This window comes from Lepidothrix coronata, unplaced genomic scaffold (genome assembly GCF_001604755.1).
Source record: "Lepidothrix coronata isolate B3197 unplaced genomic scaffold, Lepidothrix_coronata-1.0 Scaffold124, whole genome shotgun sequence".
Taxonomy (NCBI): domain Eukaryota; kingdom Metazoa; phylum Chordata; class Aves; order Passeriformes; family Pipridae; genus Lepidothrix; species Lepidothrix coronata.
In genome coordinates, this window is record NW_016690304.1 from 2,297,631 (window position 1) to 2,320,859 (window position 23,229).

Consider the following 23,229-nt stretch of genomic DNA (forward strand, 5'->3'; position numbering starts at 1 on the left):
CGCTGGCCTCATGTACTTGCCAGTAACCAGTTCATGATCCTCCTGTCGCCATTCTCAGCTGTGCCATCCACACCTGGCAGCCTACAGTGCTGTGCTGACCATCCCACAGGGTTCAATGTGGTTGCAGCCCCCACACCAATCCCAGCAACACTCCATCCCCTCCCTGACCAGTCCTGTGCCAGCCTGGTCTCTTCCCATCTCCTCCCTTCTTTCAGCCTCAGGAAGCATCATCCCTTCCTCTGTCCCAGTCTTGCCATGCCCTCGCTCCCCTCCCCACATTTTTGTGCCCCTCTCCTGGCACACCTTGCACTGGTGTCCCTTCTAGGCAGCCTTGGTTCCTCATCCCAGATTTCCCCAGCTATCCCTGCCTATCTGCACAAACCCTCTCCCAGCTCTTCATCTAGCACGTGGCTTAATCTGCCAAATTCCTCACCTTTGAATTGGAGCTTTCTCCTGCCCTGCACTGCTGCAGTGGTGAGGAGAAGACAAGTTTATATCCATACAGGACCATTTTCTTCCTTGAGTCCAGGTGTATAATGAACCTGGGAAGCCCACAAACAGCACAGCCCCTCCTGCCAGCTCATGCCAGGACCCCTGCAAAGGTGAGCAGCCAGCCTGACTTCTGTATCTCAATAAGAAATTATGTATTTGCAAAAAAAAAAAAAAAATCGCTGTATTTTCACACAAAGCACTGCAGTTGTGACCCAGAATTTTAGATGCAGCCCAGCTCTGCAAGACAAGCTACCATCAACCTGTACATGTGATTTTGGTGAACCACAATCTAAACTCATGCCAAAAGGTTTCAGTGGGAGAAGGGCAACAATCCCAAGGCAGGTAACAGCAGGAAAACCTCCAAGCACTCACTGCCCATGTGTAGCCAGAGCCTTGGAGCCATCTGGATGGCTCTGCCAGCCCCAGCTGCAGGGAGGGGAGCTCAGGACCATCCCTGCCCACAAAGCTGGTCTTGAGCACGAGCTGAGGGGGATGCTCCAGCCAATGTCACGAAGGGTCCCTGCAGCTTCCTGAGTTTTATCAGCAGCCTTATCATTTTCCTTCATTACTACGCTTCTTCAATCCTGTTATGGCTCCTCCAGGCACCCAGCCCCAGCTATGCTTAGGAGCTCCAGGGTACCGGCATTTCTGGGGGGTCTCTGGCTCCAGCAAGGCCCCTGTGCTCAGGGACACGTTATCTGACATCCTCTCATCATCTGACATCCCTTCCCTCCGAGTGCTACACCTCCCTCCCCCAGCTCTTCACCACAATACCCACCATTTTCCACCATCATTTAAGTTTCCGAAGTAATTTCTTTTTTCTTTTTTTGTCCTTTTTTTTTTTTTTAAAAAAAAAGCAAACCATCTACCATATGTTCTCCCCTGAAAGGGGTAATTGTTAACAGATCATTAAAACACCGTGGCGAGTGCTCTGAGATTCCTTCCCTCAGTCTTACGCATTATCCCGTCTCTGTCACCCTTTCAATGCGGCTTTGAGGGCTCTGCTTTTCTAACTTCCTCCTCGGGGAGGGGGGGGAAAGAAGAGAGAAAGAGCCACTAAAATGACCCTCTTCACAGCTCTTCTCCTTGCTTTTCAATGTCTTTTTCGACACCCAACAATAATTGGGGTGGGGGGCTGGCGTGCCGCCGCTGCTGTCACCAGGCTGGGGGTGGGCCACATCCTGCCCCGTTCACAAGGTGCCAGGGTCGAGATGGCAGGACAAGGCGTGACAGGGGTGCTGCAGGCACCCCGTGGGCACTGACAGCCTCTCCTTCCACTGCCGGGCAATGAGGCTGCTTGCCATGGGATGCTCAAACAGCACATCCCATCCATCCTGGTCCCTTTGTCCCTGCTCCTGGGATGGGGGCTGTGCAATGACCCCATGACACACACACGTATCCTGGGCTGAGATAGAGAGTGTTCCTGACAGAGCTCATTTCCTCAGGTGGATCAGATGCTTTCTGCAGCACAAATACATTTTATATGGAAATAACCTAACAGCTGGCTGGGAACAGAACGAAGCCCAGACATGGAGCTGTCGGGGGTTTTGGATATTTCACCTCCCTTTTCTGAAGAACCAACACTATTTTAGGAAACGCCAAATTATGGGAAGCTGGGGACCACTTCTACCTGAGCCATGGTCTCAGCTGAGGGAAGCACAAGCACAGCACCAGCATCTGTCCCCTTTGCTGGGACAGGGACCTTCCCAGAGCTGTGCCCACTTGCTTCCCAGCCCCATGTGCAGGGAGAGGGACCCTGGGAGGGCTCCTTGGATGAGCCAAGAGGACTTGCAGCTGCACAGTGCCTCACCACCAAGGGCAAGGAGAAGACCCAAGAGAGGCAAAGGCACATCCCAACAGCAGCACTGCACGTGCCTGATTCCAGTGTGAGGGCTGCCAAACTCACCATGAGCACCAGCAGCAGCGGTCTGGGGTTGAGGGTCACCTCCTACAGGCTTGTGATAGGAAAGATCAAGGCTTTCAGAACTCACACTGAAGTTCCTTACCTGCATCTTCTCCCCTTCTGCCATGGATTTGGCCGTCCCTCCAGAGGACCATGTTCCCTGACTCATCACAGCCTGTAGCCAAGCTTCAGGCATGGTTTGCACTGCTCCTCTGGCACAGCCACTTTTCCCAGCCCCAGCATGAGGCCCTTTGAATTTGTACTTACCCATCCCAGCCAAGGAGTGTGCTGCACAGCACCCAAGAGCACACAATACCCACCCTGGGAGAGATGGGGAAGAATCAGCTGTCCCAGCCAGCAAAACCCAGTTATGTTTGAAAAAACACAGAAACTTCCAAGTCCTGCACACAGATGTCTCCAAGAACCAATAGTCCACAGCAGCTCAGCAGCTCTGCCAGTGCCTACACGTAGCTCCAGGGACCTCAGAGAACTCCTTCCTCTTCTGACACCCCAGTCTGTTTCCCCAGCACCCTCCAAACCCCTCAGGGAGTTGCTATGCTTATTTTCACCCAGGAAGCTGTAGCCTCAAGCTGGAATTGATGGTGCTGCTCCTGCTTTGCTCCAGCCAAGGGATCAGCCCTGCACAGATCCCACTGCACAGTCCCTGAGCATCCTTGGGAGCACTGTGGCAAGAGATGCTCAGCTGGTGCCAGGAGCTCCTTGTGCTTCCCCAGGCAAAACCTCCCATCCCAGAGGCCGTGGGGCTGACCCAGAGAAAATGTCCAAGCAGGGCTGAGCACTGGGATGGGGCTGGGATCAGCAAACCAGTACCCAATGCCCAGGGGGATGAGGTGGCGTTGCCCTGGTGTGCACATCCCAGGCAGATCAGCTCTTTTCCAGGATGGCGGCTTTCACCTCTTCATCAAGGACAAAACTTTCCATGGAAAAAAAGTACCTCCTTCAAAGAGCATCTTGGAAACAGGCTGGAAACGGCTCTCACTTTCCCGAGTGAATTTAACAGCTGCCTTTGCCAAGGGCTCTTCCTGCTGCTGTGGGGCCAGATGTAATCCCTTAGAGCTGCAGAGACACCCATCAGGCCAGGAGCTGAACTTCCCAAGCAGTACTTCTATCCCAAGTGCAAAAAGAGATGGAGCTGCATCAGTTTTAAGCAGCACAATGGACTGAAAGTCAATTTGACATCATAAACAGTAGCACTGCCCTCCCTCTCCAAAAAGGCACAGTCATCAAATGAGGATGTCAACCCAAAGCAACTTCACATGCCACTCATGTCCTTGGGGTCGGGCTGATCTCCCTGGCCCAGCAGAGTCCACAAGATCCCCATGAGTGGGAGCACCTGCTCCCTGTGGTGGAACACCCACATTATTTCTTATCAAAAAACAATTCCTGAACCCACACAAGAACCTTTGAATGATCAGCTGGTGCAGAAATGTCAGGAACTCTGGGAAGTCCTAGTGAACAAAAGGGCTTTAGGAACACAAATCCGCAAATCAACTTTTAGCTAAATGTTTTTTTAGACCTTAAACACTTATTTTTTTTTCCCCCATCGAGAGGAAATTAGCTCATCCTACCTCCGAGGCTGGTTTTCCAGGTGAAGCTGTAACCAGCAGCCGTATCCTGAGTGTCCCTCACTGCAGAGGTTCAGGGCTATGGAGGGATTCCCATGGAAGCTGTGCCGGCACAAAGGGGCTTCTTGAAGGAGGGCAGGGGAAAGGGCCAATGGAGGAAGCCTTGTGCTGTATGGATGCACTGAGCAGAGATTTAATTCCAGCGAGCAGGGACTTAACTCGTGTCTTGCGATATGACACATCCGCACCAGCAGAGGGAGAGCTGCTCGGCATTTCTCCTCCGGATCCGTGCTAATTAAAGGTTTTTACCATGTTCCAGCAGCAGCATATACAGCACATACTGTGCACGATGCTCCAGCCAGGCACCCCAAGTCTGTGCCTCTATGGCCTCTAGTTATTTGAAATATAGAGGTAAACCTCTGTTTCTAGCTGAATGGTGATGGAAAGCAGGAGCACATGGATGATGAACCCCGGGAAGCTCACAAGTTGTCAAGGGGCTTTAAAATTACACACACACAAAAAAATCCATAGCTCTGGAATTTTGCAGAGTTGCCTCAGTCTTTTCAACAGCAGGCAAGGAGCATTTTTTTAAAATCAGGTTAAGGATGCATCTGTGAGGAGCAGCCCAGCCAGGAGGACAGGGATTGAATTAGATCAGCATTCTTCACCCATTTAAAGCCAACTTTCACGTCAGCTGTCTGGAAAAGGCAGCTGAGCAGAGAACTGCTGCATCTCCCTCCAGCCACCTCCCAAGAGGCATCATCCTTCCCTCTGGTCACCACGGGCCTGTGAAGCCAAGAGTTAATTTCCTCAAATCTGAGGGAATGGGAAAGGTCAAGCTTTTGAATCAACTTATTAAACTTCTTTGAATCAATTTATTAAACAAAATCATCCAGGTTGACTTCGTGATTGTCAGGTAGACACCATTCCCATGCAAACACTGTGTATGAAAACTGGGGATGGCTGAAAATTCAGTACAGCCCACAAATTTCCTTGCTAAAGGAGAATTGCTCTCTGGTATTCCCAAAGACTCTCTCGGTTTCATTTAAACCACCCAAAGTTTAACCATGCTTCTGTCCTGCTTTCCTGGACAGCTCGTATTTCAAGCCACCACAACATTTACAAGACACTAATAGTAATGAAAAAAAATTACTTCTGTCATCAGAGGAGAATTCCCACCTTCCCAGCTCACTCTCTACAACAAAGCAGTTTCAGCTTTAATTTTCCCATGCTTCTCCAGCAGTCTGCTCTGTCCTCCCAAGCTGCCCCTCCTTTTCCTCTTCCTCTCTTTGTACACAAACCTACCCCTTAAAACACACTTTGTTTCCTAACTTACCAAAGCACGTTATTCAAGACAGACCCCAGGAAGATTTAGGCAACAACGATATGGAGTAATTGAAATATGTAACAACCACGTGCAGGACCCAACGCTAGAGTGTGCTGTGTAGGAAATAACGCCGTGAGATCCCTCTCCCTAGAAACCAGCAGGAACACCAAAGAACTGGATGAGTCCCTTCTGGCTCCTGGAAATGCATAAAGCTTCCTCGGAAATTCTTGGTGAAGGCAGAGAGCTAAACAGAAAACACTGAGTTTTGAAAAAAAAGCAGAAAAAATGTCCAGAACAAGGAAATTAAAAAAAAAAAAAAAAAACCCAACACCACCAAAACAAACAACAACAAAACCAAAAACTAGCAAGGAGCATAATATCAGATATTGCTCTGTTTGTCTTAGTGGACTGTTCAGAAAAGCAAAGATTTAGACTGAGGATATAAACCTGCTTTATTCTCTTCCTGTCTTTGGTTTATTTGAAGTATTGTGATAATTAGGTTCTGCATTTTGCCTGCAAGCCTTGCTGGGGCTGGAGAGACTGCAGAGAAATGCTCGGGACAAAGGAACACCAACAAAAACCCCAGAGCTCTTGGTGACTCCCAAGTATTGTCCCCAATTCACTAAGAGAAGCAAGTGAGGCACAGATGTTCAGCGCCTCTCCAAAAGCCCAGGCAGGCAGCACCCAAGCCAGAATCACAGCTCCACCTATTTCTACCTTTGGATTCAGCATTTGAGGGACAGGCTTAACTTACATAAGAAAATGAAAAGCATATTAGACAAAATCTTTGTGGTTTTTCTGTTTGTTTGGTTGGTTTTTTAAGAAAAACAACTTACTGCTTTTATTTTGACAACAAAATTTAGAAACATCTTGACACACAGAACTCCAAAAAAACAGAAAGTCATAAATCACCTAGTTAATTTACTAAAGAGGAAAGATATATCCAAAACTCAAACATCTTGTAAGTTTATACAAAAGCCAGACAGTAATAAATTGCGTTAAAAAAATATATCAAGCATTTCCTGACTAATTCCATGTTGGCATTTGCCCCATTATTAAAAGGCACAGAAAACTGAGCAATGAAAGCGATCAGCATCACATCCATTATTGTCAGTAAAGTCATCAAGATTAGCAAAAAACGTTTATTAAACGTATGTTTAATAATCACCATGTAGATCGGTAAGAAATCTCTCTTGGAAGGAGTAAGAAAATAAGGCTGGAAACGACACACATTTAAATACGACATCTCAAGACGCGAAGACACTTCCCAGAAATCGTCGTTCCGATCTTCCCAGAATAGTTGCTCTGGCTTTGTATCACTCAGCAATCACTCAAAAAGAAGATTTAATGATCCACAAACCCACCTTCCGGCAGCGCCGCGATCCCGCGGCGGCGGCAGCGCGGGGCCCTTCTGGGGCGTCTGTGGGCGCAGACACACCGAGGGCACTGTGGCACCGCCGCCGGTCTGTGACAGCAGCACATGCCAGACCAGGAGGGCTCGCCCGGCTTTCACTGCTCTCGGGGTCCCCGCAGTCACCCCGGGTAGCACATGCAGCAGCCGGCCCCGCCGAGCTCGGGCGCGGGTCTGTGCCGCGCGTCCTCGAACAGCCGCTCGCCCAGCTTGTGCTCCGTGATGATGTCCTCCACGCGGGTGATGTACAGCAGGGACAGCAGCACGCCCAGGAACTGCAAAAGGAAGGGATCTCTACTCAGAGCTCACAGGCGGCTTATCTCGTGCTTCTTGCAGCAGGCTTTACAAATTGTGTATACACACGTCAGATATATGGGCAGTGGTGTGTGTAAATATATATATATATATATATATATATATATATATATATATATATATATATATATATATATATATATATATATATATATATATATATATAAATTCACTTTTCATATAGTGGTATAAATGGGTATTTTTTGTGAAGAACTAAAACAGAGGAAGAATTAGCACCCCTGTCCTTTGGAGCATTAGAAAATCTCAGCGGATGCAGCTTGAGGAGGAGAGGACTCAAAAAACCCCAAGCAAGAGCAAACTACCCCACCAAATCCTGCAACATATCGCAGTAATGCTACTAAATTACCAGGATGCCGCCTCAGCTTATCAGTTACATTACATCAAATGGGATTTCACGTACTGTAGCAACAAATCAGATGCTCCCTTCAGTGGATAAGGCAGTGCCCCCTCCCTACCTGGGGTAGCAATATGCCGAGCAGCACTCCAGCCATGATGGTGTAGTTGTCCAAAAACCAGATAAGCACTGCATTCGTGCACCCTCGGACGTAGATAATATTCTGAACACTCAAGCGCTGCAAAATAAGGGAGTGAGCATTCAACAGGCTGTTCCACTGCTGTGTGACACTCAAAATTCAGGGAGGCAAATCTGGTTCGCCTTCCCACCTCTTTAAACCCACTGCATTTAACAGAGACCTCACTGCTAATCCTTCCATCTGTTTTTAAGTTGTTCCACACCTGCACAAGTTATTTTTTTTAACCTTTCTTTTTTTAAGTTGTTCCACACTTAAATAAGTTATTTTATTCCTTTAAACCTGGTTTTGCAGACACTTTTCTACAAGAAATGCATCCAATTCTGATTTGAGACCACTTTGAAAGAAGAGAAGTCTCCCTTTGGCTTTCATCTCTTCTTCCAAGTTGAAAGTACAGCAGTGGAAAAATATAAATTGTGGACCAAGTGCTTTGCGATAGACTCTAAAAAGGGCAGGAACAAGAGGGTTTGAGATTCAGTCCTGCAAGCTGTGCTGCTCCGTGACCCCAACCCATAATATAGAAAGCACTTGAGGCTGCAGAGGGTCCTAAGCAGATGAATGGGGTGAAGTTAAGCATATGCTTAAGTGCTTGGGGCATTGGAGCCAGGCTGGAGCGTTCAGGTGATTAAGCAGTAAATCAATTAACCTAAATGAAGACAAGTCGTGTGTAAAGATAACCAGTAATCCCAAAACCCAACAACCGAGGCTGGCATTGTGCTCCAAGTGCCTCAAATGAGCTGGGGAGAGGGGCTTTCCCGGAGCAGCCCCCACACCAGCACTCCAGAGCCAGGAGTGGAGAACTCAGGGCAGATCCAATTACTGATTTCCCTTCTTAATCACTCTGCAATTACTGCCTTGAGCTGGCAGTCTCTCCTCTGGAGTCACCAGGGCTATTCCCAAAAGGGAAGGCTGAAGGAGGAGGCCCCATCCCGCTCCTGGAGGGAGGAGAGGGCTGCCAACACAACCTGGGAAGTCCCGCTCTTCTTCCAGGAATAACTATTACAGGCCTAAAAATAAAAAACCCACTGCAAGGATACAAAATACTTAGAAACAGCTAAGTTGGCTTTACTAACACTGATTTTACTCAGTGAGAAACTTTGGCTTTTAAGTATTAAAAGCTTTCCCCAACTCAAGTCACTGCTTAAAAGTGTGAAAGCAGCTTCTTGTGCATTAATTGTGCAATTAGCTTGGGGAAGTTGTTATGAAACAAGGAATCATGGAAAATACAAAGAAGGGAAGATACCGCAATCAAACAAGATTAGCTTTTTTAACATATGGAAGTTATTCCAGAAAAAAACCCACAAACATTTTAAGTGCTGATTTAACTGTCTGGCAGATTGAAGCATGCAGAAGACAACTTTACAACTGACCAAAAACAATGCAGAGAAGCAGCACCCTCTGCCATGGCAGGGTGGACACTGGTTACATTACCTCTTTGTCAATGGTTTTGTATCCACACATAGTGTTGATAATGTCTGTCTGAAAAGAAAACAACAAATACAAACTGCAGCAGAAAATAAAAATTACAAAAACATTATTTTTACTCTTTCAGCCCATACAAAACCAGCGACAGGGTTATTTCCCAGTCCAACACCAGTTTCTTCCAGCAGGCCCAGGGTCAGATTTAGTAGCTGATTTCAGAGAAATGAGTATTGTCAGTGTGTCACGACACATTTGAGCCATATCTATCCAGCAAAACCAGTGTGGCATCAGCAACCAAAGCAAGCTACGACACAGCAGTTCCACAGAATGAACAGCTGGGTTTCATTTTAAAGCATTAATAACTTAACACATCTTATTAAGAAAACCAGTGGTTAACATAAAATGGCCATCATACCATCATGATGACAAATTTAAGCTCATAAATATCTAAGCTTCAAATAATGTCCAATACTATGAATGCTTGTATGAATATTTTACAAGACTAAATTTATTACAAAATCATTTTATATACCATTATATATATGAATATAAAATCTATATATTTTAAAAAGACTGAGTGCTTGCATTCACCACAAATTACTAACACATTTTCTGTAGCCATGTAATATTCTCTGTGGGTTCCACAGTTCTACCTGGCCTGGCAAAGCTAACCTGAAAACAACCCTCCCTCACTCACAAATCATCCAACATAAAGCCCACCAGCATCAAAGAAAGCAGCGAACAAAGCCAAAGACATGGAAGAAAATGAGAATATGTAAATGACAAAAATAAGGCAGAACAAACTGCATTACTGATAGAGAATCACAGAATGGTTTGGGTTGGACCATCCAGTTCCACCCCCTGCCATGGGCAGGGACACCTTCCACTATTCCAGGTTGCTCCAAGCCCCGTCCAACCTGGCCTTGGACACTTCCAGGGATGGGGCAGCTACTCTGTTGCCACAGCTTCTCTGGGCAACTGAATACCCCTTCATCAAAATTAAAACAAGATGTAGGAATGAAGATTTCTAAATGCTGGTGGTCTCTGAGTGGTAGCCTGGGATTCCCAGCTCACCCTCCCAAGAAGGAAGAGGGATGTTTGCAGAAGACGGATGTTACGAAGCGGCAGAAACACCAGCCAGTGTCAAAGTTCTTAAGCCCCCAAAATCTGGGCTCCCACCTTGAACACACAAGTGTCTGACAAACAAGGTCAACAAACACCCTAGAAGAAAAAGCTCCAACTATTTCACAGGGCTGTTGGGAAACCATGAGGAGCACCCATCTGCTGACCACAAGGAATAAATACATTTGGAAGTCAGGGTTTGCACCAGCGTGTTGTTATGTTGGCTGTGAGTGATTTCACGTTCCCAAACCACTCGAGCACCCTGGGACCACCCCCAAAACATGTAACCACCCCCAAAATACGTGACCACAAAGAATGCAGTTGCATCATTTCATTTGAAACAGCATTTGCAAACAGCACATCGTGGCACAAGCAAATACACACAGCAGAGATAAATGCATTAGAAACAGAGGATTATAGGCATTTGGGACTAAATTTTATCTGCTACACTAGTGTAAGTCTTTAATAAATACTTCGACTTAAACACAGTTCCTTCAGAGCCCCCCCAGTGTGAGCCTGGCTCGTGTTAGCAGAAGGCTTTTTTAGAGGATCAGAATCCAACCTCCAACATTAGCAGGAGTTTTCCATGACTACAAAGCCAATGAGTAATCACAAACCATATCTGTGGCTTTCCAGGAGAGAAACCAGCCTGTATTTGGAAGCATTTGTCAAACATACAAGATTTATGCATCCTCTGGTTGGCTTTTCCCCGAGGCAGCCATCCTTGCAGCCCTGTGTTGGTGTTACCCTGACGAGCAGCATCCGCGCCGCTCGGACTCCACAAGGCCCAGCAACACCATGAGTGTGGCAAAGCCATGAGCCCTAACGCACTGCAGCATCCTGATCAACAGCCTGTGCTTAAATATGAAGCTTGTTTATGATTTGGGGGCTTCTCCTTGCCTTTCAATTAACCTCCCTGAGCTTACCACTTTACAAGTAGCCTCATCCTCCCATCTCCAGCTGTCAGTGAAGCACATGGAGAGTATATTTTCCCTTGGAGAAGTTTTTATTTTAGTGCTTTCCCTTTCTTGAGGGCAAAATCCTGAGTTCTTCTGCTCCATGCAGTTCTGTCTGCAGATCAGCAGACACCATCTTCATCTACACAAATTTCTTACTCTCAGACACCCAAGACTCAAAGCATAACTGTTTAGCTTTGGTTCCTGAGAACAAAACTGTTTAGCTTTGGTTCCTGAGAAGCTCACCATGGATTTAAACAGACCCTTTCTCACGCACCAAAAATGTGTAAGCACATGTAATAAACACCTTCATATGAGACACATTTCTCAGGAACACCTACTGATGCAGCTATTGCATTTATTTTCCCTGTTGGTAATTAAACAGCCGTGCTCAAGGCAGATGTTGAGAGAGCAGCCCAAAGCAGGCAGCAGGCTCTCCACCACGAGCTCTACTGTGTCTCCTCTTATCTCCTCTTACACATACACAATTTCTCTGCCTCAATTTCTCTTTGTTCTGTGTTCAGAACAAAGACAAAAACCCAGCGAGGCAGGGATTGCCTGGACTGGTTTTAAATTGAGGAATAATTCTTTATCAAATTCAGCATTGTACATCCCTCAAAGAGCAATGAATTATAAGATTGAAACATATTTATATGAAACTCAATGCCTGTTCCTCCTGCTGTCAGCACTAGTTAATACCAGTTCATCATAGATGGAGAAACTGGTCCAGACCCCAGTCCTTCCAGGATTTTAGAGAGTGGGAAGGCAGGTAGTTTTCAAGGACAGGTTAGGGCCGAGCAGCAGCTCCAGTCTAGACCTGTGCCCACAAGCATGCCCTGACCCTGAGGTCAGTTGCCCACATTTCTGGAATAATCTGGATGACGAGGTCACTCTGGGTTTTAACTCACACAGCAGCTGGTGCACATCACTCCAACCCCCACCCACGGAAGCAATCAGGGCCCAGGCTTCCTGGCAAAGCTGGAACAGCAAACCCTGGGGAAAACACCAGCAAAACTTAACTTTAAGCAGCTCTCGTTCAGGCTCGCCATGAGGCTAGAGGAGCTCCCAAGATCCCTTCTGGGGCTGTGTGGTGGGTCAGTACAATGGAGCAGAGCCAACACATCTAACTCATTTTATTTTCTCCTTTTCAAGCTGTCAAGACCCACAGATCCATTAGGGGAGGGAAGGACCCATTTTCTTTCACTTCTCACCTCAGAATTCCTAAAGTAAGGTACCTTTCTAAGCAAACCCCAGTGATGCTGAGGGGCCAGGACTTACCTTATTTCTGATGCAGCAAGTGTAGGGCACCCCACAGGCCAGCGGGCCCGGCGCCCCACAGTTGTGGTATGCATTTTGGGACCAATCCTTGTAATCTTCCCCACCACAGCACTTAAACTGGAAAAAAAAACCAACACAAAACTCAATGATCTTAAAGGTCTTTTCCAATCTAAATGGTTCTATGATTCTAAAAGGTAAAAGGGGGGGAAAAAATCGTATCTTGAACTCTTTGAATAAGTAGAAAACGAAGTTAGAATAAAACAATTTAAAAAGCCCTGAGCCACCCAAAAAATCCTTTTGTCAGCAAGGCACGTATGAATGTATATGATAGAGAGAATTAAAAAGAATTATGGATATAGGTGGCACTCCTCCATCACTCATTGAGCTGTAACCCGGGGTGCCAGAGCAAAGTACCGGTGTAAGTTGCACTTCCCATCTTTTCCAAGTTGAAAAATTATCTTTCCAGGTCTGGACATCACTAAGCAATGTTTTTAAATTCATTCTATCTTGACCTGTAATAAATTTTTGCAGCTGCTTGAAGGATTATGACTACATTTCCAACTGGGTCTAAAAGACAAAAGCATTGCTATAAGGCATAAATCAATCTCACCAAAACACTGTGAGTGTAATTTAGAAGAACTGAAATCTGACAAACAAATACTGTAAGTTTATGCTGACTTCATACAAATATTCACTTTATAATTTAAACAAAGGGAAAAGCAGCAGTTCATTTAATCAGTAAGATGTATACTGGCTGTATGTATCCATAACTTTGGGCAGTGCATGGAAACTTTAAAGCATTATGAAGTCTAATGACAAAATTTCCTCGGGATGGTTTGCTTTTGACAGACTTTCCATGCTAACTTTGTTTTTCAAAGCAGGCTGCCATCTCCATAACGATGTCCTAAAACACATGTAACACTTCCTAAGTTAATTTTTTTTTTTTTTAATCATTATTTGGCACAGTCACAGACATCACATGGGCCCTGACATCACATTTCTGAACATTTTCTGCTTCTTCTATAGTCTCTGAACTGCATGGCAGAACTCTTCAATAACCCAATAAACATTTCAACAGACCAGCCTTATTAAAAAAAAAAAAAAAAGGCTATGAGTCAACTTCACGTGCCATTAAGTAATGCTCAGCTGGGCTCAACAGCATTTCTGAAGTTTAATTACAGGTATATACACTTCCACGGGCATTTCCTTCCAACAACCACCTTGTTAGAGAGCTCTCTGGGTGCCCTTGAGCGACAACACAACATGCTGTGTTTTAACAGCCTAAAAGCCACCTCATTCTCTTTATCCAGTGCCTCCTGTTAACGAGATGCTTCTGAATCTCTTGGACCAGCAGAAACACTGAGTGCAAGGCCTTGGGTGGAATTTAGGCTGAGCTTGTCTGAATCCAGCTGTGGGGCCTCCATAAGCTCACATGTTTGTAGGATCTGACCTTGAGCATCTGAATTACACCTGACAAGGCAAAAGCTGCATTTTGGCCCCCTGTTTTTGCAGTGATGTAGAGGGTTTTAAATGCCAGCTGGAATGCTGGATGAGCCCTGATCTCAGCGACACCAGAACAAGATCCCACCCCCCTCATCAGTGAGAACTTGATTATCACGTCACTGGAAAAACTCAAAGCTGTCGCCGAGGACCTGCTGCATCTCGGCACCAAGTTAGTCCCAGGGAAAAAAAACCCAACAACAAACCTGCTTTTGAACAGAATCCATGATGTTCTTGAAGTCTAAATCATCGTAGTAATTCTCAATTCCTCTTCTAATGTTATCGTTCAAAAACTTGATTGTCTGAAAAGCAAAAGGAGAACAAGATTCGTGGGTTGCACACACAGAAACAAAATTAGAAGAGCAGGTTAAAGTGACAGGTGTAACTGATGGGCACAAAAGAAAAGCCTTTTTTCTTTAAGGAAAAACAAACCCTAGCTAAAAACAAATCTTAGCTCAACCCTGCAGGGACCAACCATCTGTTCTTTCTTATGGAAGCAGCCACACTGCTGGGTTTGTGATGGGAAGTGCCAACAGTGCAACACTTCTCTTCTCTGAGACTCTCCAAGCATCTCCCAGACATGGTCCCGTTATACTCAGGCAGGATCCCTCCCTCTGGGCACTTGGGATCCTCACCACCACTTGGGTGACAGAACAGTGAATCTTGGGTCTGCACCACACCCCGAGCAACACCACCACCTTCCATAAATTTTATTTTCTGCGAATTTTCCACTAATTTGATTTTCCGAGGAGTCCATAACTGCCAGATAAGGAGCTTTATTTCACCTTAAGCAGGAAAAAAGTGTATCTGCACGTTTTACAGTGGGTTTTTTTGAGAAATATGGCAGTGGATTGGCAGATATAAGATGGTATCTCCTCAGCATGGCAAATTAGAAATTAAAGCAATAAAACATCTTTAGAGTTCAGAAGATGAGAACAAAGAAAAAAGTATTTGGTTTTCAAGACCCAGCACAATCACAGCACAGCAAAAACAGGAACTAATCATAACCAGAATGTAACGACTTCCCTTTCAATCCAGCTGCTAAAACGCCCAAACCTAAAAATCCTAATAGGTCAGAAAACCTGAAATACACCTACTCGTCTTCTCAGTATTACAAACTGCAACACTTACAGACAAACCAGAACAAAAAGCATTAGCACATTGGTGATGAGAAATAACAACTTGCAGGACCATCCTAACTGGCCAAGAACCTCATTTAGACCCTACAGATCTGAGAAGGCAGTAGAGAAAAAAATGGGAAAAAAATCAACGAGACATGCAAGACAAACAACACCTCAATAAAGGCTGCTACCCTAAGCTTTTATAAATACTTCCTTGTCCTCCCCATACTGACCCAAACATCTCCATTAACTTTGAAAAACAACGAAAGAAACCTGTCCCTAAGCACAGTTGTCCTGCTTTGGTCCAGCACGGAGTAAGAAGAAAGCACCAGCCAGAGAGAACACAGTACTACCTCAAAATACAAAGTTATTATTTTTTTAAAAAAATCTTTTTTTAAGTTTGGCGGGGTTTTTTTTAACATCACATGTACATATGTGGTAAAGCCACATGGCTTTTGTGGAAAATGAGCTTGGTAGGATTGGGCTGGGGAGAGAACATGTCTTATTATTCAGCATCTCCTTTTAATGCTCATATTTTGCCAGATTAGAAAAATAAGTCAAAGCACAGCAATCTAGTACTTGCCATAGCGAATACATTTATGTTTTAAAGCATTTCTAACTGAAAAGAACAGTATGCTGCTTTCTGTCTAGAAAAATCAAGGTTTTAATATAGTAATAGCATGCTTGTGAATGATGGAGTCTCCTATATAAATTAGTTACGTTGCTTATGGATGTGGGCAGGGAAAAGCTGTCCTTTAGGTAAGGTAGAACATTTTGGCCACTAAAAAATACAGTCTCCAAATCCATCTGGAAACTTCCCATATCAGCAGTCAGACCCAGATGGTAAAACAGAAAAAAGCACTTTGTAATACACAAAGAGCTGGAAACCCGTTTTGCCTGTATTGCACGCTCGTAGTTACCAGATTTTCTTCAAATTCTTTAATCTGGAATTCATCTCCAGAGCAGATGAACGGCAAATCCCACCACTGCTGAACCCTGAAGGCCCTGAAGAGCCTGGAGCTTTCTTCAGACCTCCATCAATTACTGCCCAGTGACAATTTTAACCCCTTTTATATTGCACACCTGTAACTTCATGGATCTTAAGTCACATTCTCCGTGATCAAAACCTAAACACAAGGAGCTCACCTGGTTTCTGAAGATCAGGGCCACCACTCCACCGGTCAGCTCGATCAGCAAGCAGATCCCAAGGATGTACATGAACTGCAGAAAAACAAGTGCAAGTGAGTCATTAGACAGAACAAACCTCAATTATTCTTTCAATTAGTGCCCCTAAGTCTAACATTCAGTTGCCAAGAGATCTGGCTTTCAGCAAACAAGATGGCATTTTAAAAGAAGATACGAAATTATGGGTCTGTTCTTATAAAACTCTACATGTCACGAGAAAGCCTTTTTTCCATGCTTGAGTTATTCTGGGTTTTGCCCAATTGGCAAACACGTTATCTGTCGACTTTGAATGGACTCAAAACCATTAGATGTATTTATCATGCCAAGACACTTCTTTCCACAACAGCATCGCAGAGAAGCACACTGATGGACTGCTACAAACCACACCAAACTTCATGTTTTTATGTCTCCTACAAAACCAGTGCTTACCTGTTTGCTTTCAATTAGTGGGTGAAACAGCACCTTCAGATAATCCGAACCACCTTCTACTAAATTGCCAGTGCTAAATCAAAGCAAAGTTCCAGGCTCGGTACCTTTTAGCGTGTTGCTGTACACATTTATTTGTGTGTGTACCTACAGATGCTCACAGATGCACTCACACCACATGTGCACCCGTGGCTGCTCATCAAAGCATGTGCAAAATACGAATAACATGAAGAAATCCACAGCACCATGAGATGGCTGCAAGGTACCAGCACTTGAAATGTTTTTCCAACACTTCAGGCGTAAAAGATGGCTGTTATGGGAATTTGGGTCTGCTGTGGAACAATGAACTTCATCGGGAGCGGAGTTTTATGATCCCTCATCTGAAAATAACCCCTAATGCTCACCTCTGAAAGCTGTTTTAACTTCTGTGCACTCTGTGCCCAGTATCAGTGTCACGAATTCACCAGACAGGTATCTTTTCTCCTGCTAAATCTGGAATCAACCTGAGAAGCAGGAATCAGGGACTGGCTTTGTTAAATACCCATCTGGGTGTGCTACCAGAATGGGAACGGGAAATGTTCTCGGCATCAGACACACCACCACACTCAGTGGGAGAGAAGCCTAAGGATGGGATCTCAGCAAAATTCCAGCATAATTTCAGAATCCACCGTTACTTCTGGCTTTGTATGTCGTGGTCCCCCACAACATACCATGTATTCAGCATTTCATTAGACTGAACTGTTATGACAAGACCAGGCTGGATTGGGTTTTGAACAACCTGGTCTAGTGCAAGGTGTCCCTACTCATTCCAAGGGAGTTGGGCTAGATGGCCTTTAAAAAGGTCCCTTCCAAACCAAACTATCTATGATTCTATGGAGGTGAAAAAGATGATTTCACACTTTATTTTTAATTAGTCGCATGTGCAACTTCCATCTGCAACCACAGCGTTATCCAGGAATTCCCCTAAAATTTACTCTTTCAGAGGCACTGGAGAGAAAAAACCTTGTCCCTTTCATTTCACCCTCAGGGCCCTTCTCGCAAAGCCCCAAGCTACTCAGGTAACCTTGTACCACGCATTTCCACATCTACCCCTACATTCCGCTTCCCAGGGAGGACAGACAGACTCCAGCCACCACCAGACATCAGCCTGAGCCAGGGTTTCCTTCTTGAGCTCCTTCCTCCAGGTCCAAATGAGAAGCCAGTGTCAAATGGTATGTCAACAGCTGAGTTTGCACAACATACACACTGACTGACAATAATAAACATTCCTGGGTATTTTCCATAAAAACCTTAACTACTGGGAAGCTGGTTTTCTCAGCACAGGGGTCAGACCCTCACCAGTCCTGTCACTGGCTACTGCTCCCTGGTGGAGAGATCACTGCCATTAAATTCAGATTTAATTAAAATAAAGCAACTTCGTTAAAATATTTTTCAATGCAGACATAGTTATGGGGTGTGAATTCAGAGGGCACTGAAGAGCGGAAGCAACAAGCACTGGAAATTAGGAATAAAAATCGCAGCACTTACTGCTTGCAGAAGGCATAAGTTGTCTCTTAAGGAAGCCAGCACACCCACAAAGGATACCAGGAACATTATAACGCCCAAAAGTATTAAAATAATTGCTGGGGCTAGAAAGGCACTTTCTAGAGTTTTGTACTTTTGTCTTTCGATTTCTGCATAAATCCCCACGGCGAGGACGAGGGCTCCGATGAGCTGGAACAGAAACAGAGGAGAGCACGGATGTTACTCCTTCTCCCAGTAAACACTGAGGTGACATGTTGTGAGTACACAGGAGCCTGGGACTGCTCACTTCAGGATACATTATAAACAGCGAAACACACAAAGCAGAAGTTTGGATAAAGAAAGGAAAAAAAAAAACAACTCAAAGACAAAGGCAGAAAGAGAGCTGTGGCAGAAAAAAAACAAATCAAACTTGTTTATTTCAAAAATATATTTCAAAATGTTTTAGCATGCTAGAAGTTAAACAAACTGAAACACTGGTTGAAATGTAATTTATTACTCATCTGAGATCACATGTATGACATATATAAGCAACTGCCATGGCATTAATGCTGTCTGTCTGTCCTTCTCTCTGTGTATGAATACATATCTATAAATAGATATATATTTAATATAACACAGTTTCTAAGCCCATCTGCAAACAGCTTATCCATCCCTTCATACCAGCTCCTATTGTATTTAGGCTCAGTAAACACAGCCAGGTATATCCTGTACCTCCACTCCTGCCATCAGGAGAGAGGCACTGGATTAAAAGCAAACAAAAAAAATCCAAGTCTGAAGTTACGTCACATTCTTGAGCAAGTACCTGATAAAGCCAGAAGTGAAATAAGAAGAAACATATTTAGTTTAAAAAGGTAAAGATATTTCAATCAAAATAATTAGTTAAGTCATTAAATCACTTGGTACTAAGCCTATGGCAGGTTGCAAATCACTTTAAATTATGCTGAATTAATTAAAATAAAAAATAGCCCACAATACTTAATCATGAAAATTGCAGTGGAAAAACTTTCCTGCTGACTCCAACAGCCAGACACATCCTCAGGGAAAAGATCAGATACAAATCATTTTGGCAATGTGATAAACGACATTCCCCTTTTCTGACCTGACATTTCCATGGGTCTGCTCCCCGCACACCAATGCTTCTTAATTATACTTCTTCATTTTTAATTTCACTTCTTAATTTTGGATATGACATGGTATATCCTGGGCAAAGGGCTAGGTGAACACACAACATGATTTACCAGAACACGAGCCAAACAGTTGAAATACTTTTTTAATTATGGGATATCTTAAAATAATTAACAACATACTGGAAATTCTTGACTTTCTAAGGGAATGAATAATATCCCCAAAGGACAATATGTGAGGCATGCCACCAAGTTGTCATTTAAAAAGAAAATTCTCAGAAGGGCTCAGCCATAAAAATAAATATACTGAAGCTATTTAAAAAGCACCTTAAAATTTGACAGGAGCAAGTTGAGAGTAACTCCCCCTCTGACAAATGCAGAAATTGTGCTGTAATGATGACAGAAGAGAAAACATGCTGGACAAATAACAGGTAATAAAATTACCACTTATATGCTTCTACTGTAAAACTGTAATTGGGGTTTTTTTTAATTACTAAATGGTCCATTTGTAGTGTCAGCTTCATGCTTTAAAAAAAATGTAGTGATTTGGGTAATAAATTATTGATTTCTTTTCAAGCAGATGACAAAATAAATCAGTTAGAAACTTTTAAATGCAGCTCTAACAGTTGAGGAAGGAGTCTCAGCACCATACAAACCTAATACAGATTATAAAACTGGGGACTGTACTTGCACACATGACTGGGGAGTTCTATTATTATTATTGTTATTTTTTAAAAAATTATTTTAAAAAACCAAAACTGGATTCTCCTGCAAACCTGAAATACCATTAACAGAATCAACACTAACTCTTGCCTAGAAAAGTAAAAAAACCCCAAACATTGGACATAAACCACAGCTATTAAAGCTTGAAGAGCATTATCAGAATTTCAGAAGAGCACTGTTTCAAGACTAGAACTTCTTATCCAACTTTCTTTTTCTTAACCATAGTTTTCTCATCAAAACATTAAATTTCAGAGTTTTTTGGTTTAGAGATTCAAAGGTGCCTGTGAGTAAAATACAAGACACATTCCCACTTTAAGAGCTTAAGATGTATAGACACATATAACCTTCTTGGACACATATATGCTCACCCCTTTTCACTTGCACTTTTGCTCACACAGCCTCCAAGATCTATGCTTTTATTATCTTCTACTTTTTTTTATGCATTTAATAAAAATCTTTTGAACCTTTAATATGGTCAAGCCAACAGCAGCAATTATTTATGACAAGCAGATGTGATAACTCAGCAGTCATCACACCCGAGTCTCCTCTCGGACCTGTGCTCTCTCTTCCTGTGACTGGGGCTGGAAACACAACTCTTACGTAGGGAACCCACCGATACAGGGGCTGTTTACATCCTGCATCCTTCCCAACAGCTCCCAGTTTGGCAATTCCAGCTGTGTACGCAGGAAAATTAACTGGCCTTGACTCACATTAAATAAGCATCCACCAGCAAATACCAGGGGATTTCTCTGGGGCTTTTGCATGCACAGAAGCTGCTTTCCCAAGAGAAAGCAAAAGCATTTATTTATTTATAAGCAGAGGTTTTAACCCTGTATATACAGCACTTATTCTTAAGTAAAGCGGCCGCTCAACAACAGCACCTTCTGTTTAAAATGCTGGATTCTCTTTCAGCTGGGCAAGAAAAATTACATTACAGCATCATGCACCAGCAGAAGAGTTACTCGGAAAAGTTACAGGGACAACCAGTTTTTAAAGAAGTGCTGGGTAAGACCTGCGAGAAGACACAGGGCCCTTAGCAAATATCCCCTCCAACACTCCCAGTGATGTTTTAATTTCCTCTCTGCTTTGGATAAGGCTGATTATTTAGTTCCTGGTGGTTTAAAACCATCCTGGGGATTCGAATCTGGGCGTTCATCGCTCGTAATGTACCAGAGAAACAGCTACAGCAGGGAGGGAATCGAATGAACTCAGCATCCAGCAGGTCAAAGCCCCAGACAGCAGCAGAACATCACAAACCACCCAAAATTTAAGCAAGCCAATACTCCACAGCCAAACTTTACTTCCACTTACACCAATTTAAAAAAAACCCTGAAAACAAAAAACCAAAACAAACAAAAAAACCCAACGAACACCCAAACTCAGCAAGAATAACACAGCTCAAAACAGAACCAGGCGAGTGGCATTTACAGCTGATGAGATCTGCCTGGCTAAGCTGGAATAAAAGGGAATTTCGCGAGCGGAGCCCACAGGCTGCCCCTCACACAATGCGGGGTGTGTTCGGCCCCAGCACCGGGATGATGCCCAGCGCCAGCCTTCCTTCCCCCGAGCAAAGGCCAGCATTCCCATCCTTCCTTCCCCCTCCTGCAGCCCCCATCCCTCCCCCTCCCTCTCTCCCTCCCGGAGCAAACCATCTCCCCGGCAGAGCCGACAAATGGAAGCTCTTGGTTATAAACAAGGGCAGAGCATTGAAAATCCACAGCGAGCAACTACAAAGAGTAAATAAAATCCTCGGGCTGCCTGAAAGAGGCTTTGTCCTCCGCGGACGCCCCGAGAATCGCTTCAGAAGGGCCCTTTCTCTGCCGCCAGATGAATGTTCACATCCCACCACCCAGGGCCCTTGGTGCCCGTGGAAAACGCGGAGCAGACAACGCGCACGGCCCTTCGCGAAGGACTCGCTGCAAAAACACGGGTGGGAAAATAACACACCAAATTTCTCTCTCCTGAAACTCGCACCTGTGGAATAGCCGCTGTGGAGGAACGCAGGAAAGCGTCAGAAGCCTAAACCCAAGGGTTGGCTTGTCTGCTATGACAGACAAAAGATATTCAATATCCCCAAAAGCCTGAACTGCACCCAAACACTTTGTGTTTCAATCTTTTTTTATTAAATCATATCTCTAATCAGACACCTACTATCAAACCTGATGGATCTAAAGGTCTCCTCCCACGCAGTGCACTAAAAGCTTTACCATCCCACTTGGCAAATACCGTGACAGAAACAGACCAGCCAAACAAGAGCTTAAGCAGCGTTTAAACTGAAAGGGCCAGAAAGAAACCCCGCCTGAGCACCTCCGACATCAGTACAGCCTGGAGCCGGCATCACCCCAGTATCCCAGAGCCCGAAAAGGCACCTTTTAAAATCATGGTGCTTACAAAGAGTACTTTAAAAGAGCCCCAAGGGCTCCTTCCAGCCCGGGGGCTGCCTGGTCTGGGTGGATTTGCCACATGTCAGAAGTCAGTGGTCGTAACCTGGCCTCTGCGACTTAATGGCTTTATCCAGCACCTGGATGAGGAGAGCAAGTGCCACACACCTGTAATTCTACAACCTCGCAGCCTCATCCTGCCAAGGCTCGGGAGAGGGCTTATCCCATACACAGGTGAGTGACGTTGTAGGGCAAAGGCTCTATCGGCCCATCTCTCCTGGAGGAAAGAGCCGCATTTTAATACGCGCACGGACGATTTTTACCTGCCCAACTTCCAACTCCTGCAGCTCCCCATCCGCCAAAACCAGTTCGTCAGTCCCTAGGGAAGGTCGGGGCGCTGCCACGGGCGTGACACCCGCCACCTCAGCCGCGGAAACATCCACCGACTGCCAAAGCCCGGGGCCTGGCGCGGGGGGACCCCGCTGCCCGGGGGTTCGCGGGACCGCGATCCGGGACTCCCCGCTCCGAGCCCAGCCCCCCGCACAGCCCCGCACAGCCCCGCCCGCCGCTCACCCAGAAGAAGGTGGAGTAGGTGATGAGGGTGAGCTTGAGGCAGAGGTAGGAGAGCCGCCCGCAGTACCGCGCCTGCTCCGGGTCCCCCGCCGCCATCCTCCCTCCCGCCCCGCGGCACCTGCCGCCGCTCCCGCCGCTCCCGCCCCTTCCCGGCTGGAGCGGGGCGGGCCCGGGGGCGCCGCCGCTTCCGGAGCGGGACCGGCGGGGACACACGGGCAGCGCCGGGGAGGGAGCGGGGACCTCCGGCTGCGGCTGCTGCTTTCTTTTTTTTTTTTTTTTCGCTTTTTTTTCCTTCTCAATTCCCCCGGC

The 23,229-nt window shown here is 45.2% G+C and overlaps 1 protein-coding gene across 1 annotated transcript; it reads right to left on the reverse strand.

Annotated features, from left to right (window-relative positions):
- Positions 1-6,122: 6,122 nt before the first annotated feature.
- On the reverse strand, positions 6,123-23,025 carry TSPAN15 (tetraspanin 15). Its single transcript, XM_017826173.1, has 8 exons — positions 22,921-23,025; positions 18,123-18,308; positions 16,131-16,205; positions 14,070-14,165; positions 12,364-12,480; positions 9,017-9,064; positions 7,511-7,627; positions 6,123-6,994 (listed from the first exon to the last, which is right to left on the reverse strand). The coding sequence occupies exons 1-8, from the start codon at positions 23,014-23,016 to the stop codon at positions 6,842-6,844; spliced, it is 888 nt and encodes a 295-aa protein (XP_017681662.1). The 5' UTR covers positions 23,017-23,025; the 3' UTR covers positions 6,123-6,841.
- Between the last annotated feature and the right edge of the window lie 204 nt (positions 23,026-23,229).